General features: G+C 35.7%; 1 protein-coding gene across 1 annotated transcript; it reads left to right on the forward strand.

Moving 5' to 3' along the window:
* Positions 1-13044: 13044 nt before the first annotated feature.
* On the forward strand, positions 13045-16428 carry LOC137714729 (protein NRT1/ PTR FAMILY 2.6-like). Its single transcript, XM_068453872.1, has 4 exons — positions 13045-13129; positions 13506-13723; positions 13981-14522; positions 15564-16428. The coding sequence occupies exons 1-4, from the start codon at positions 13045-13047 to the stop codon at positions 16399-16401; spliced, it is 1683 nt and encodes a 560-aa protein (XP_068309973.1). The 3' UTR covers positions 16402-16428.
* The last annotated feature ends 779 nt before the right edge of the window (positions 16429-17207 follow it).

Consider the following 17207-nt stretch of genomic DNA (forward strand, 5'->3'; position numbering starts at 1 on the left):
AAATTTTAAGTTAAAGTAAAATTAAAATAAAATTCCATAGAATTTAGCTAAAAGTAAGCCTAAAAAATATTCACACACAAAATGTGTAGCCAGACATTAGTAATTTTTCATATTTATAATCTCTCTCATTTTCTTCGTCCCTCGTTGAGACTCTGCCTCCTCCGTCCCTCACAACTCAACACTCACACTTCCGTCTGATTCTTCATCGCCTGAGTGCACGGGACAATTCGAAACCTTCGATCAACGGTGGATTTTCGTCACCTGCACCATCCATAAGCTATTCCCTCTGTTCTCCCCAACCACACCTCTAACCCCCGTCATCCATTCTATTTTCTCTGAAACTCACAGAAATGCTGCGGACTATTTCTTCTTCTTCTTGTTATGGCAGCAGCGGCGGCGGCGGCAGCAGCAGCAGACTTGTGAGAGGTATCTTGCCTTCAATCCTCTATTATTCGTTTCGTCAACAATAATATTTTAGCTCCTTTTCACGCTCGTCCTTCTGAATCAATCAAATCTAGAAACAACCAGCCACGCTTGCTTGTGAAAATCATTAAACTTGAGGACGAACGCCAGGTATCTTCCAGATGTATTGACCTTCAATGTCTCGATAGGTTTACTTTGCAAGGAGGCTTGGTCGGGGAAGCAATAAGCAAGGTCGAAATGATGACTCAGAGATATTGAACCTGATACAGTTACGTACAATACGTTATGGATGGTTATTGCTTGCGAGGAGAAATGGATGAGGCAAAAGAAGTCTTTGATCTAATGCTTAGCACGGGCTCCGTGTTGTTGGTCGTAGTTATAACATGAGGCGCAAATGTTTTTTCTGGGGAAGTGTGAATACAGGTTTTTGCAAAGGAGGGAGAATACATGATTGCACAAAAGTTGTTCTCATATCCATCTTCCAGATGTTTTTAAACTTATGGTGTTTTATTAGATGGTTTATGTAAAAACAAACAATTTTCCAAGGCAATGACATTATTCAGAGAGATGTAAGTTACGAAGTTGGATTGAATGTTGTGATTTATACTATTTTCATTGATGGTAAACCAGAAAAGAGATGTCTTGCAGATTCGATTTCTCCAGCTATGCATAAACCTTCAATGATAATAGTGTAAATCACAATATTCAAATCCAACTTCATACCTTGCATCTGTCTGAACAATTCCACTACCTTGAGAAATGTTTGTTTTTACGTGAACCATCTAGTAAAACACCATACGTTTGAACATCTGGAAGATGGGCAAAACGTTGCAGGTGCGAGAACAACTTTTGTGGATCATGTATTCTATCTACTTTGCAAAACCCGCCCATGAAAGTTATGGATCCAAATGTCACATTCATTCGAAACATCTCTGAACAATAGCACATCTCTCTTGATTACATTTCATTCCCCTTCTTCATGAAACAGTACTAAAACACGAGGGACATGAAAAATTTAAAGATCCAAAGGTCACATTCACTCGAAACATCAGGATCCTAAAAGACGTTCATGCTAGAGATGCAGTATGCTGATTCCATGTTTTCATACCAGGAAGTCCCTCGGCAACTTGTGGGTTGACACATGAGATCTTATGGCTGAACAAATGTCATTTGGGGGTTGGCATTTGGCCTGCGTGCTCATGCTGACTTAATTGTTTTGCCATGGGACCCATGTCTATCATCACGAGAAGCCATAATGATGGAGCGGCAAAGATATGGTGCCCTCAACACCTTCAAAGAGCTTCAGGTGTCCCCTTGAATTAACAAAATGTTCATATTTACTTGCTAATAACCATGTGTATTGCCCTTCCTTACCTATTTCTTGTTCGTAAGGAAACTTAATTTGTTTGGGTTAATATTTAGCTTTAGGCTTAAAGGAGAGAAAGCCCAAAAGAGTTCAATAAGAAGAGGTTTTACTCGGAGCCCAGCACCAAGCCCAGACCGTCCATCTCAAGACAAATTGGCGCTCCCCCATTAATTTAAAGGCTAGGTGCTTACGAGAGAAGTGACAACTGATAGAAATCAACCTACTCTCAGCCTAAAAGTACTTTTCAATGGCAATACAAGTAAAATATTGATGAGTCACTACCCTTCAATTGCTTTCGGACGAGAACAAAGCTACAGGCAGTCGGGCTAATTCATCTATAAAAAGAGGAAGAGGGCCCAAAGACAAGGACACTCAACCAATCAAACAAACAAATATACAACTTGCCTCTCAGTCAAGCAAATACCCAAAAAGTCGTGCTTTGTCTAGACTATGCACCCTTTTAGCTTTAGATTTCCTTAGAAAGACATCCCTTGTCTATGTAAAAGCTCTACTACCTTTTTCCTAAATGTTGTAGTATCAATCTCCCATGTATAAACTCTTTTCCAGTCATCCCCTTTAACATACAATCCTTTCATAACTGCCAAGAGAAAAAACCGCAAGACGTTTAACCTTGCCCGACAAGGTGAAATCTTGCTCGACTCTCTTCGTTTTGTCTTTCAATTAATAGATCTGGTGTTATAATGCATTCTCCAATTTATATTCCAGTTTATGATCCAAAGTTCCATTAACTCTCAGATTTGGTTCACTTAGTACTTTTACTATCATAAAAGTAGATTAAACTAATGACTTAATCAGATTTGGACCTTCACCCCTTAAAGATAACGAACTAATAGTCCTTGGTCTCAAGGCATAGAAAAGAACTTAATGTGGACTTAACCCATCCACGACAATCCTTAATAACAAGAAGTCAGAATAACTTGGGGCGCAAGTAATCGGCTTAAATACGCTTGTTCTACGTCTGTCATACAGAGATGGCAGTGACATGCCTCCGCACTCAATTAGTTTTGATTGTGAGCCTCAAGGCCTACACCTAAAGCCCCACAAAGGCACATTTCAGAACTAATTGTGCCCTCCTTTTGCAGCATCCCGACAAGCAGGAGGCTGACAAACAACCAAAGTGCCAACTCCTCGAGGAGCTATGTGCTTGAGCCAGGGACCCTTCCCAGCGACATTCCTGCCCGAACAGGATTAGTCACTGCCTTTATGTCATTGCATCTCATAAGAAATCTATTCAGCAATCTCTAACCGTTGCACGCATCAGTAGAACGCTAAAGAATAGAACAATGTATTGGTTGCAGAAGTTACAACTTTGAGTTTCGGATAAAACAGAAATTTTTTTCTTGCCTATTTAAAAGTGATATGAATATGCATTGCTTCCTATGGAAGACAGAAGTCATGCAATGAATCCTCACATTGATTTACCTTTCTGTCTTCCTTAAAAGCTGTTGGTGCATAAGCCTCTTAATTTTCTCGTTGTGTAACTGGTGCTTTAGTTCCAAATGCATGCCTCTTTTTTTTTGAACTGCAAGGACAAATAGCTAGAAGATATTATGCTACATATGTGATACTATTTTTTGGAAAAAAGAGAAGGAATTACCCTTTAGAACTTTGGGCCAATGTGACATGCTGCGTACATTCCACTTCCGAGGACTCATTGTTTCACTGGACTGAGGTTACTGCTGTGTTTCTTGGCACCGCTTTTTACTTTAGCGGGTCTTTGATCGGTCTTATTTCGAGTTTCGAGGATTATTGCCAAATAATGTAGGTGACAGGAAGGATGGCAGTCCACAAGCATCTGATGGGTGTGCAAAACTTTTGTTATTACTTTGTTTTAGAATGATTCTTAGGCTCGGTAATGTTTTTTAAGCAATCTTCTTTCGTTAATTGGACCTTGATCCTTTACTGTCTTGATTTTACTTGAACTTTGATTGAACTCTTTTATTATGAAATTTATTTTCGAGTTTTAGCATGAGTCGACTACTAGAAAATGGAAAACGGAAGTGCACTCCTTCGCCCCAGCCGAAAAAAGTACCATACCTACGGTGCAAGAAATTAGTATGCAAGCTGCTTTCCTCTAACAAGCATGAAATTATTATGGTCAGTGGTCAGTTCACTACCAAATTCAAACAAGATTGCCTCCTGCTTTAGAAATCTTTATTTCGCTCCGACATTTGAAAAGTATCGAAAGAACAGAAAATAGTAGAAATGAGGTAACATAAAGTTAGTAACATGCTTACTAATATTGTTAATGTGGTTGTCAAATGTTGATCCTCCTTGGCCATATTGAGTGAACTCAGTGAAGCATCACATGAAGTATGTCAAAATGCCTCCTCACTTGCATCATCCCCTTTTGTAATTACTTGCATTTTTACAGGGAACAACTTATAAATAGTCTTAATTCTGGTATTAAAATAAAGTTAGTAACACGCTTACTAATAATTTTTCTCTCTTTAACTTATCTCTAACAGATTTCTAGTCACTTTTAACGAGTCAGAGTATCCAAAAGGGATGTGCAGTTCGCAGAGTTGCCTCTGAATCTGACTGTTTAAAGTTGCGGCAAACATTTCGAGTGATGTTTTAGCAAATACCAATTTCTACAGTTGCGTATGAGTCTGCCTTTAGCACTAGAGGGCGTCTGCTTGATACATTTAGGAGTTCACTGGCCCCGGAGATGGTAGAGGCATTAGTTTGCACGCAAAATTGATTGAAGTCCTCGACTATAAATAGGAGTTGAACCATCTGTGTTGGAGATCCAATTTTATGAGAAAATGATGCAAGGTAACTGTAACTACTTGTAGTTTCTTTTATTTTCTGGGTAAACTGCATTTTTACTTGTCTGATAAATAGCTTTCAGCTGCAACTTGCTTGTTAAGCTATTTCTATGCTTCTTGTTTTAGTAATCCGCTCTCGTGATTTATCGGTATAGCGGTTGACGATGGATGTTGCTTATTTTGTTGACAGGCCTTATGGAAAGGTTTTGCCATCCTTGGAGATGTTGGTAGTTGCTAGCTGCTCATGAACATCCAGCCGATACTTTTAATTTTCCAAGATTTGTTATCATATTATCATCCGGCCATTATTTTTGAGCTCAACTTTTCTGTTTTAGATTGCAAACCGAATGTTCTCAGATTGGAAATGGTTTTACAAACCCGGGATTTAGATGTGTTGATCTGAAATTAAAGTTGGTTTCTTTTAATCATCACAGAACTACTAATTTACTGTTGATTTTGGCCTAAATACGTTTGTTACGCGCTCAATAAAATTGATAATCAAGCAATTAGGATTGGCCCAACTCGCCCGAAAAGAGGTTGGGTGGGCTGGTCTGCCTATTGTCTAGGCGGCAATGGTTTGATGTAGTGTCAGCTCGACCCATTGGGTTGGCCATCAGATTACGATTGGGGGTGAAATATTTCGTGGCTTACTATTATATTGCTACCTGCTAGGTTGAAAGCTTTTTCTTTGAGCCACTCTTGGAGGTGTATTTAATTGGAATCTTGAGAGATTTTAATTCTTTTAATGAATTTAGGGTTATTTAATTAGGATTTTCAATGATTTTCTGAAATTTAACCTGTATTCAATTAAGATTTTAAGACAGAGTATTAAAATCCTTAGGAATTCGGATGTGTTCAATTAGAATTTTAAAGAAGTTTATAACATTCCGGATTTATTCAATTAGAAATTGATTTTAAAGAATTTGAAAAAGTTGTGGAGTCAGAGGGAATTGGAGAGTTTTTGTAATGTATTTTAGGCATCCACACATGTCACCTCTCCCCATGAGATTTTGAGAGAATAAATCAAAATTTTATATGGAATATCTACTAATCAATTAAACTCTACAAAAATCCATAGATTTATAAATCTATTAAAATCTCTCAAATTCTCAATTAAATACACCCCCTTAATTTGTATTTGGTAGTGGGTGAGTGAGACCTTAACATGGAAATGTTATGGGGAATGATAACTACACAATTTTTTTAGCTTCTTCCACACTTTTATTAGTGTTGGTTGTTGATTCTATTTGACTTGTTCAACCCGATGGCCAAAAATAAATAGAAATAAGTGAGAAGCTAAGAAGAGAGTGAAAATTACCCACCATTTTTATTCGTAGCGAAGTTACTGAGTCGTCCATGTAGGGGTGAGTACTTTAGTGAGTTTACCAACTAACTCAACCAACCCAACCGAAATTGATTGGGTTGGGTTAGTTTGTAAATTATAAAATTTATTTTCGGATAAAATTTGACCACCCAGTTAATAGGTTGATTGGGTTAGGCTGAAATATTTTTAATCCAATTGAAACCCACCCACTCGAATATCAACAATACTTATATGTATTGTAATATCGGGCCCCTAAGAGGGGTGGATTGTAATATCCCACATCGCCCAGAGGAGTGGATCCTGTAAGTATTATATGTATATTCTCATTTCTACCTAGTACGAGGCCTTTTGGGAAGCTCACTGGCTTCGGGTTCCATCAGAACTCCGAAGTTAAGCGAGCTCGCACGAGAGCAATTTCAGGATGGGTGACCCATTGAGAAGTTCTCGTGTGAGTTCCCAGAAATAAAACCGTGAAGGCGTGGTCGAGACCCAAAGCGAACAATATCGTGCAACGATGGAGTCGAGCCTGGGATGTGGTGGGGGCCTGGGTTGGGATGTGACATATATATTAACAAATAATGATTCCTAAACACCAAATTCACATAATTTAAGTCTAGTATGACATGTATTTTGGATTATTTCTCACTCATACTCACTTTAAGAATAACAAATAAAGTAAATAATCTCAACTCGTGAAACATGTCCGACCAAACCCGCCTTAGAATAATTTTGGTGGGTTGGTTTTGTCCATTTTCTTGTGTGAAATGAGGTATTCTCAACCCGAGCCTATTGGTTGGCTAACGAGTTGAAGTCAAAGCTGACTAACCTATCCAATGCCAACCCCTACCTCCGGGGGTGGCAATTTAACCCACAAAATCTGATCCCAATAAAATATGGAATTTACATAATAAATTAGTACTTAAAAATCAACAATCTAATATACAAGCATCTGTTCTACATTTTAAGAATTATTTATTAGATTATTGACAAGCAAGTGAAGTCACTTTAAAAAAATGGAAAAAGAAATGCTTTCTCAACTTCCATGTCATTAAATTTACAAAATATTATCCATAAATTTAGTCTTTCTAACATTCCTCTTCTTACTATAGTTGACAACACCTAATAATTATTATACTAAAATAAATCTTCCTGGATAAGTTAAAGCTAATGGCAAAGTTGTTGCAGGTTTTTTTATTTAAAAACTGTTTTGGACAAACTAACCTCGTAGGTTCCCTTCTCATGATTAATTGAAAGGCGGGTATGAATGCCTAAGGTATTCAACCTTAAAAAAGTTATTGGTTGTTATTTGAAGCCAATAATTCGAGGAAAAAAAAGTGTCCTTAAATTGGTAATTAAAAGAAGAAAATAGAATGGATATGTGGGAATGCACATATTTTAATCATTGTGAATAACGTGTCTTCATAATATAAATTTCATAATGGGAACCGTTTAATTTTTTATTGTTTCATTAATTTGAAAATCATTGATACAGAAATCATTCAAATCAAATATCATTTAATCATTCATGAGAATCAAATAAATGAACAACTCATCATGAATATGTTAATTGATACTCACACCGTCGATTTGTTTCATACAATTAGATGCATAAACGATCTCTAATTTGAATGCATTTTTGTAGAGATTGTCTTCAAATAAAGATTAAAATAATTTCAGTTATAAAATTTATATTGTAAAAATACGTTATTCGCAAGGGACGTAATATATATGTACATTTCCCCCTAAAAAATGCAAGTATTATCTTAATAAAAATTGCAATCGAGACAAATCACATTAACCAAAAATGTGTAACAAATCTGGATGTAGTCTGTGAAATTTGGTGACTTATTGATTAATTTATTAAGTGGGTAGTGAGTACCTGTTTTGAAGAAGGAAGGTTGTGTTAAGTGACAAAACTAGCTACTTTCTTTTGAAACAAGTACTATAATGTATGAGAGAGTTCTTCGAAATAAACAGGGTTTCTTTCTGCATTTTATAATAGCAACGCAACGATGGTAAATGTGTATGTATATTTAATTTGGGAAAATGCTAAGCAAATTATGTTTTTGACCATATTTTGTAGATTATATATTGTGGCAGTTGATAATTATATATTTTCTTTAATGATTTAAATAAGGAATCCAACTATCAATTGCCACATCATGTGGTCTATAAAATATTATTAAGATAAATAATGTCTCTAACTTCACCATTTAATTTGTGTTTGTGTAAAACAGAAGGATTCTCACACTATTTATAAACAGTGGGTTCATGTTGAACATCACAAAGCAAAGTTAATTTGAGGTTTGAGCTAGAATAACTGTTGATCGAACTTTCTAACATGGATAGCTCCCTCTGCCACAAGGATCATGAACCCATTTATCATCAGATTCTGGTAGCAGACACGGTGTTATATGGTATTGTAAGTATAAAATTGACAACTCAAACCAAAATTCAAATGCTTGAGTCTGTAATTTTCTTAAGTATAACATTTTGTATGTAATCGTTTAGTCTAATCTTGTTGTCTCTTGAGCTTTTGATCCCAAGACATCAAGCAATCACCTAATGTAAATTTATCATCATATGCATCCATGTAGACTATAGCTAGAGGAGTAAATTGTATTAGTTGGCTGCATACTTCTAAAATTGGATCGAGGGTTAAATACCTACATGCAGGTGATGCACTTGTCATGATTGACTATGGGTATCATATTTGTTTAAAAGTTTTTCAGATTAAACTCTAATACCATTTTGGGCCCGTTTGATATTTAGTCTTGAGTCAAATTTTTTAGAATGAATGAGGATTCTCTTCGCGAGGATCTCTCTTCGTGAAGATTCTGGGAATTCTTTAATCATATTCGTTCATCATATATTGTGCGGTCATAAATCATTGTAATTTTTTTATATTTAAAATTAAATATAAATAATATCTGATGAAAATTAATCGCACGATATACGATGAATGAACGTGATTGGAGGATTCCCGAGATCATCACAAAGAGGATCCGGAGAGGATCCTCATTCTTTTCAAATAGTCATACCAAACAAGAATTCAAAGTTTAAGACTTGAAGAGTGTTTTTGAGTTTTAAAAGTTGAACTTAAGTTAAATATCAAACGGCCCTAAGTTTTTTTTTTTTGAACACCTTTAGATTCAATTTACATCTTTCCATATTGATATATAGAGGATCCCTTTAAAAAAAAAAAAAAGGATTAGTTGTGGGGTCATCACCACATTGAATTTCAATAATTTGAACAGTCTATTTTTCAAGTTGCACATCATACATCATTCTTGCAAATTATTAACCAAATCGGAAATATTTGGCACATCTAATTGGGTTCACAGAAATTAACGAACACTTTAATATATAAGAACCAATGAAATTTCATCGTAATAATTAAATAGGCAAATCATTTTGGATTAAATAGAAATTTTATAAGAATGGTTTATGAATCGAAATTTACAAAATAGAAAATTTGAATTATTAAAGTTTGATGTAGAATGAGTCTTACAACTAATTCCTACTTTTTGAAAAGAAAAAACAAAAAATCTCATTGCACAAAGGGCATGCAAAAGCAGCGTCGTACGATTTAGTTTGTCTACCATTCTAATATTTCACTAATAGATTAAACATCCGAAACTTAATTATTTCCTACCAATCACTTATAATGTTAATTTACATAGTTGCACATGGAGTTCTACATACCTGCCTAACATAACCCTGTTAGTATATTTGTCTCAATGCATGCCTATTTGTTGTGCTCATGATTTCTCTCCAGACAAAATATAATAGAAAGTGTTATTTGTACCGTACGTATATACTAATCACATATTGTTTGTTAACTACGCACCTATTTAATAGAGGTGGACCCCAGATACACACTATATATGAGAGCTTTTTATTCTTTGGTCTGAGTATGTGTGAGAGGTTTAGAGAGGAGAAGAAATCTTTCAGTGTTCCTGGAACACTGATACATACGTCATATCTCATTATACAATTGGAATGACACTTGAAAAAGAAAATCTCTCAACTTGTATACTGACATATGGCATATTATCCCGTGCTCTAGGCACATTGAAAAATCTCTCGGAGAGAAGGTCATCAATGTAGTCAGTAGGTTCATTCAATGAAATATTTAATATAATTAGGTACCTAATTACATCGGTATCATAGTTAATGATATAATTGTGTACCTAATTAGATCAATCATGTTGATTGTTAAGCTGATCTATCCATGATGTGAATTGTTACTTCACCATGTGATGTTAAATATGTCAAATATCACAAAATGACACAAATATGTTAAGATATCGGGTATGTCACAAAAATAACACAAACACGCAAACACGACGTGATCGCCGATCGGTGGTGAGGGATTTAAGGGCACGGGTCTAATTTTAAAGAAGAAAACAGATAGGGTTTGTACAATCGTAATCATACGAAATCTAACGTACCCTATCTAAAACAGTAGTTTCCAGTAATAAATTATTAACGCACGCATGTACAACTCTATCCGTTGCTAACGTACTTTAACGTAACGTAACATTTTCGTTATAAATCTGATTCGAGTCTAGTTCACACTCACGCGATCGTAACAATGAGTACAATTTATTACGATAGTGAGGAAAATAATTTAAAGATGCATAATCACGTCCATATCACTTTGCCAACAAGGGCATAAATGTCAATTTACTCATCCGAGAAGAAATTACGTATAAAATTAGGGTCAGGTTATCACAATGAGACTCATGTATAAGGACTCTTTGAATCTCTATCTTTCCATGAAATAAATAAATCATATTTCCAGTATATTAGGCATGGCATCCTTTATTTATTTGCAAATTGCATTACTTATTTAAGAATTCATCTTTTTTTAAGCATTTACATTGCGTATGTTAGGCATGTCATCCTTTATTTATTTGCAAATTGCATTACTTGTTTAAGACTTCATCTTAGTTTAAGCATATACATTGCTCACCTTTCTAGTAAAAGATGAGTATATGCATACGCCCAAAAGATAAAGGTCCCAAGCCAAAAAGCAAAGAAAACAGAGAGGTGAGCCGTTGGCAATATTCTTCATGTATGCACCCTAGGCTTACTGGAGGTGGACACCCCCTCTAACATTGGTTCTTAAACAAAAAAGAGTACATGTAGTATCAACTTTCAAGCTAAAACCTCACTTAATAATCACTCTATTGAAATAGAACTTACATTTTGCCAACAACACCCCCACCCATTATTTTATGCCATATACAATAGAGAAGAAGCATAATGGATATGATTGTAGGCATTGACTGCAATACTTACATGTGTTTAATACAATAACCATCTGACGAGTAATATAATTCATGTAATTAAATGTATTTAATAGAATCAATATCTGATCGTCGAGGTGGGTGATTTGTATTAAATATATGTAAGTTATATAATTTTATTATAATTCGGAGGTTTTCGTTCAAATTTATTTATGTTATCATTTTTGTTTACTTGCTCTATTTGTTGTGTTTCTTCTTCTTGTTTGTGCATATTATTTAATTACTGGATTTTAAAATGATTTTGATTTAGGAATGTTGGTTGTTTTTGATAAAGAACAGTGATTTCCACAAACATAAAACATTATGACTTAACATATAAGTGGTTCGTTTGTATATTGGGTTGAGCTTTTTAATTTTACTTTGTTGTTTTAGGATGTTCCCGTTTAAAAAAGTATTTAGCTCCATCCCTGCATGTATGTATGGGACTTAGCTTTAAACCAAGTTTAGCAGTCAATTAGTGTTTTTTTTTTTAATCAATGACGATAGATATTCAAAGTTTTGACTTCTGTAGCACAAGAGAAACATTACTAAATCAAAAGTTAGTTGGCGACCGAGGAAGATTTGAACTTAAAACATCTTTTAACAATATTCTATTAGTTTTCTAAAATCTCCATTAACAACGACGGCTTCAATGAAGGACCCTACCGAGCATCTTTTTGTCGGTGGGGATGATGGCCTCTAACATTGATTTGAAACCAACTTAAATGAAATGAATCATAGACTTGCAAATAAAAATGATTTAGAAGTAAAGAATGGGAAGCTGTTTCACAGTCCCAGCTGAATTTTAAGATAAGACAGAGTTCTGCAATTCACACAACTATTTTTTTACTTCTCAAACGTTCTTTTTAATTTTTCGACCGTCGAATCGAATAAATTAAAGAAAATCAATGGCTAAAAATTAATAAGAGTATGTGAGAAATAAAAATGAATGTGTGAACATCACTATCCAAAAACAAAAAATACTGGATTTTTTTCCCGCTATTTCTTACTAGTGGAGCAGATTGCCAAAGGATTTGCAAACTTATCTATATTATATTTTTTATTATGCACACATAGACAAAATCTTGAATCCGTCACTAATTTCTAATGTTGTATTTGATATTAATTAACTTTCAACTTATCATAGAATAGGCTTCTTGGCTTATCCAACGACCATGTTTTAGGATTCATTTAAACGTTCAGAAGAGATCTCGACTATCTTTCGTAGCCCTATGGTGTTTGAAAATGCCTTTCATCCATTAGGCTAGAAATTATATTGCTAGTGTTATACACTAGTAAATCCTTTAAGCTGAAAGTAATAGAGAATTAGCATGCAAATACTTCAGATAAAAATGCTACAAGAAGTAAATGCCTTTCAAGTTTTGGACAAAATGACATGAAAGTATTTTAGCTAATAAAAGTAAATATGATGAAAAGCAAGGTCCAAATATGAACAAATAAATTTATTAGCCACATCCGTTGGTATCTAAAAATCTGGGATTTGTTTTGATGCTTACTCAATATTTTACACCAGTCCCTAACACAAGCACATTGTTTAAGGGTTAGAAGACAATAATTGAGTGTGTAGTAAGTACCTGTTTTAATGGAAAAAAAATTGTGTTAAGTGACAAAAATGTCTTAATCAATGAAAGTATGATAATATGTATAAGAGTATATGTTCAAATACAGAAATACTAATTAAATTCTCCACTAATGGAGTTCCATTGAAGAATGGCAAACGTGCGTGCTTTGTGGTGGCGTTGGATTGAAGGATTATATTGACCGATGCAGTGGCTTCATGTTGAATATCACACTTTGAGCTAGCTTGGTATTTGACCCGCCGCCATGGATGAGTCCCTCTCCCATGCCGATATCTCATCAGATTCTGGTAGAAGACGCGGTGGTTGGATCACTTTCCCGTTCATCTTTGGTCTCTCTCTCTCTCTCTCTCTCTCTCTCTCTCTCTCACATATCCTAATCACTATTCAAGTAATTTGTGTGGTCCATTTGCAATTGAATTGGCTACAAATGTCTCATTCTTTACGTGCAGGGATGAGATTGCACACAGAAATAAGACAGGTTGTTCGTGATTACTTTCAGAATAGCGAAAAGTTAGTTTAACAGTGTTTGACAGAAAACTTGAGAAACGTTTTCTAGAGAAGTACCTGTTCAGATAACACTCAAAAGTGACACTTGAATTTTAATCAAAATTTTAACTTTTTCTAATATAACTGTTTCTAGGAAAAACACTTCTGAGTAATTGCTCCCTTCATAAAGCAGTCTCAAATAGTCGGTTTGTTGAGCAGGGGCTTTGGGAGGCTTGACACTTGCAGCTGGGGGATGGATCTCAAATTTGATTGTGTTTCTGATTGAAGAGTTCAATGTAAACAGCATTGACGCTGCCCAGATCTCAAATGTAGTTTACGGTTCTTTCAGTTTTTTCCCAATCATTGGAGCAATCATTGCTGACTCTTTCTTTGGCTCATTCTACGTTATCTCAATATCCTCATGCATGTCCTTGCTGGTAATGAAAAAGTCAACTTCTTTACTACATGCTTTCACCCTAACAAAACATACATGATTTCTGTGGTTATGGATAATACAATTTCTTGTCAATTTGATCTGAGATCATGTAGATTGTTCATCCACTGGTCATGTGAACTGTCATTTCAATATTAGATTGGCAATCCAACAATATAACATGTACGAATGTTCTCTAGATAATCTCCATAAATATATGAACTAGGGTAGCATTCTAAATAATTGATAAATTCGTTGCAGGGCATCGTTCTCTTAGTTTTAACCACAGCGCTGAATTCGTTGAAGCCTCAACCTTGTGCTACCGGCTCAAAGTTATGCCAACCGACCTCGGCATTACAGTATGCAGTCTTGTACACAGGCATAACTCTCGCATCTCTAGGCTTGGGAGGTACCCGCTATACCTTGGCAACACTTGGAGCCAATCAATTTGACAAGCCTAAGCATCAAGCAAGTTTCTTCAACTGGTTCTTCTTCACTCTGTACTCTAGTACAGTGGTAGCCTTTACAGTCATTGTCTACGTTGAAGATAACGTCAGTTTTAAATGGGGCTTTGGCCTATGTGTCATCGCCAACCTAATCGGCATGGCCATTTTCTTCTCTGGAAGCCGTTTCTATAAATTCGATAAACCACAAGGGAGTCCATTTGTTGGTTTCGGTCGTGTTATTGTTGCCTCTGTTCGGAAAACTAGTCTCCAGCTATCAACTGAAAGAAAGGATTATTATTATGGACATGATGGAGTGACAAACAAGGTGGCTGCAGCAACACTTAGCAAGAGTTTCAGGTACAAACAGTATGGGTTAATTATATACGCAAGGTAGAGATAGAGAGAGAAATTAATATGCTCAACTTCAAAACCAAATTATGTACCTAGATTGTGTTTTCTTGTCAAACAATTAGTTATGAGCATATAACTCTGCGCAAGGAGAAATTTTGGGTTTCGACAACCAAACCATATGTCCGTGCGGACCCAGACACAACACCACATACCTCAACTATGATGATTCGTTCCTCAAAAAGAAAAAAAAAAGATCCGACTTTGTCAATATGGTATGATAGTAGCTAGAGATTTGCTCGACTTCAAAACTAAATTATATACACTAGGTAGTGTTTTCTTGTCAAACAATTAGTTATGAGCATATAACTTTGCGCAAGGAGAAATTTTGGGTTTCGACAACCGAACCATTGTCCGTGCGGACCCAGACACAACACCACATACCTCAACTATCCTGATTCGTTCCTCAAAAAGAAATAAAAAAGCTCCGCCTTTGTCAATATGGTATGACAGTAGCTAGAGATTTCATTGAAGTACACGTTGAATATAATGCGATGGTTTTTACCACCAATATCTATTGATTTCATATTATATGTTCAAATTCAATCTCGGTCATAGAGTCAATGTGTCAAACCAAACGGAGACTTACATGTGAAGGACGTGGTGAGATTATTATGTCACGCTATAGAGATGAAGCCTAACTTAGTATATGTGATAATGAGTCTCTTTACCCACTTCCAATTTGTTTAAAGGTTAGAATATTCAATCAAATTTTATGAAATTTGGCATTCTTTTCAACCTATTTTTGGTTCAATTTGGTAATTATTTTTTCTGCTCTTTGCTTGCTTACTAAAGTAAAATTGAATTCTGTAAGCGACTAGCTGAGTAGGCTAAAACCATTTACCAATGGGATGTTCTTAGTACCATTCCCACTCCCTCACCATCGCTATGTACAAAAAATAAAATAAAGTACAAAAATAAAAATAAAAAAGTAAAGTTGAGTTCTATTTAAAAACGACATTAAAAGACTTCATATATATTTTCATGCAGGTTCCTTAACCGTGCAGCACAGAAAATTGAAGGAGACGTGAAATCAGATGGCTCAATTGCGAAACCATGGAGCTTATGCACAACGCAACAGGTGGAAGATTTCAAGACCGTTCTAAGAATTTTTCCACTATGGTCTACAGCTTTATTCTTAGCTACCCCAATAGCAATCCAATCCAGCATGTCAGTCCTGCAGGCTCTAACCATGGACCGTCACATTGGCCCCCATTTTAAAATGCCATCTGGTTCTGTTATAGTCATTGTTCTATTCTCCACGTCCATCTTTCTGACCCTAATTGATAGATTCTTATGCCCCATGTGGCAGAAGTTCACTGGCCAGTTTCCGTCGCCCCTCCAGCGTGTAGGAGTAGGACACGTGTTAACCATTCTCAGCATGGCTGTTTCAGCAGTGATGGAGTCCAAAAGGCTCAAAATAGTGGAAGAACACCATCTCCAAGACCAGCCTGGTACTATTGTTCCAATGTCGATCTTTTGGCTTTTCCCACAGTTAGTTTTGGTAGGCATTGGAGAAGCATTTCATTTTCCAGGACAAGTCGCATTGTATTATCAAGAATTTCCCATGTCACTGCGAAGCACATCGACGGCCATGATCTCATTGATTATTGGGATTGCATATTATGTAAGCACAGGTGTGGTTAATATGGTCCAAAGGGTGACTGGATGGTTACCAAACAATCTAAACAATGGGAAGCTGGACAATGTTTATTGGATGCTAGCTGTGCTGGGGGTGATAAACTTTGGCTATTATTTGGTGTGTGCTAAGTTGTACAGGTATCAAAATGTAAAGGGTGCAGATGGTAGTCCTGACCCAGATAGCTAGTGATAAGTGATTAGTGTTGGTTGGTGATTAAAGAAATTATCTGGGTCATAAGTCTTGGCGCAAACCTAGAACAGTGACGTTGCCAACCCCACTTAATTAGTGAAATAAGGCTTTGTTGTTGCTGTTATTGTATAAATTGTCTCATATGTCCCAGCTTTTACAAGTATTCAAAATGCAATAAACATAATTTGAACCAAAGAGTGTCCTATGCATTTATACTAGAAATTTTAAAACAATTGAGGTCAAAAGATTTTATTTTTGCTTTTGCAGAATGTAATAGGGTAGTACATCTAATGTGTCTTTTGTTTCATGTGTGGGTAGCTCTCATAGATGGGAAGAGTGGATGGCTATGGTGTTTGAAGCTGATGTAAACAATTTGAATCCATGTGAAATCTTCTATCATTTGGAGAAAAAACAAACAAAGAGTATCTTATATGCAATTAAACTAAAGCGTTGTATTAAAAAAAGTCACTTAACATATAAATCTGATAGTATACTATTTACCAAAAAGAAAAAAAATAATAAGACATATACAACCAACCTGCCTTTGTTTGTCTAACCAAAAACTTCATCTAGTCTATACAACAAGCTAATTTTGACCGTGGATGCTTGATGAATTGTTATCTATTTTTCTTCAGATTAAAACAATAAAAGTAATTTTTTTCTCTCATCAAGTTGCTCTCTGTACTGGGCAAATCTTGCGTGCAACTGCTTTATCTTGTCTATAGCCGTTCCGGGTTGTTTTGTTGGGGTTGGCTGCTAGAGCCGTTCGAGTCTTGTGACTGGTTCCATCCCTGCTTATTCTG

Source organism: Pyrus communis, chromosome 14 (assembly GCF_963583255.1).
Source record: "Pyrus communis chromosome 14, drPyrComm1.1, whole genome shotgun sequence".
NCBI classification, from domain to species: Eukaryota; Viridiplantae; Streptophyta; class Magnoliopsida; order Rosales; family Rosaceae; genus Pyrus; species Pyrus communis.

What these genes read in the sequence shown, in the direction of transcription:
- LOC137714729 (XM_068453872.1), top strand. Translation starts at nt 13,045, where the DNA reads ATGGATGAGTCCCTCTCCCATGCCGATATCTCATCAGATTCTGGTAGA. An exon ending in CCTCATGCATGTCCTTGCTG is followed by an intron (nt 13,724 to 13,980) that starts GTAATGAAAAAG and finishes AATTCGTTGCAG; the next exon opens with GGCATCGTTCTCTTAGTTTT. An exon ending in ACACTTAGCAAGAGTTTCAG is followed by an intron (nt 14,523 to 15,563) that starts GTACAAACAGTA and finishes ATTTTCATGCAG; the next exon opens with GTTCCTTAACCGTGCAGCAC.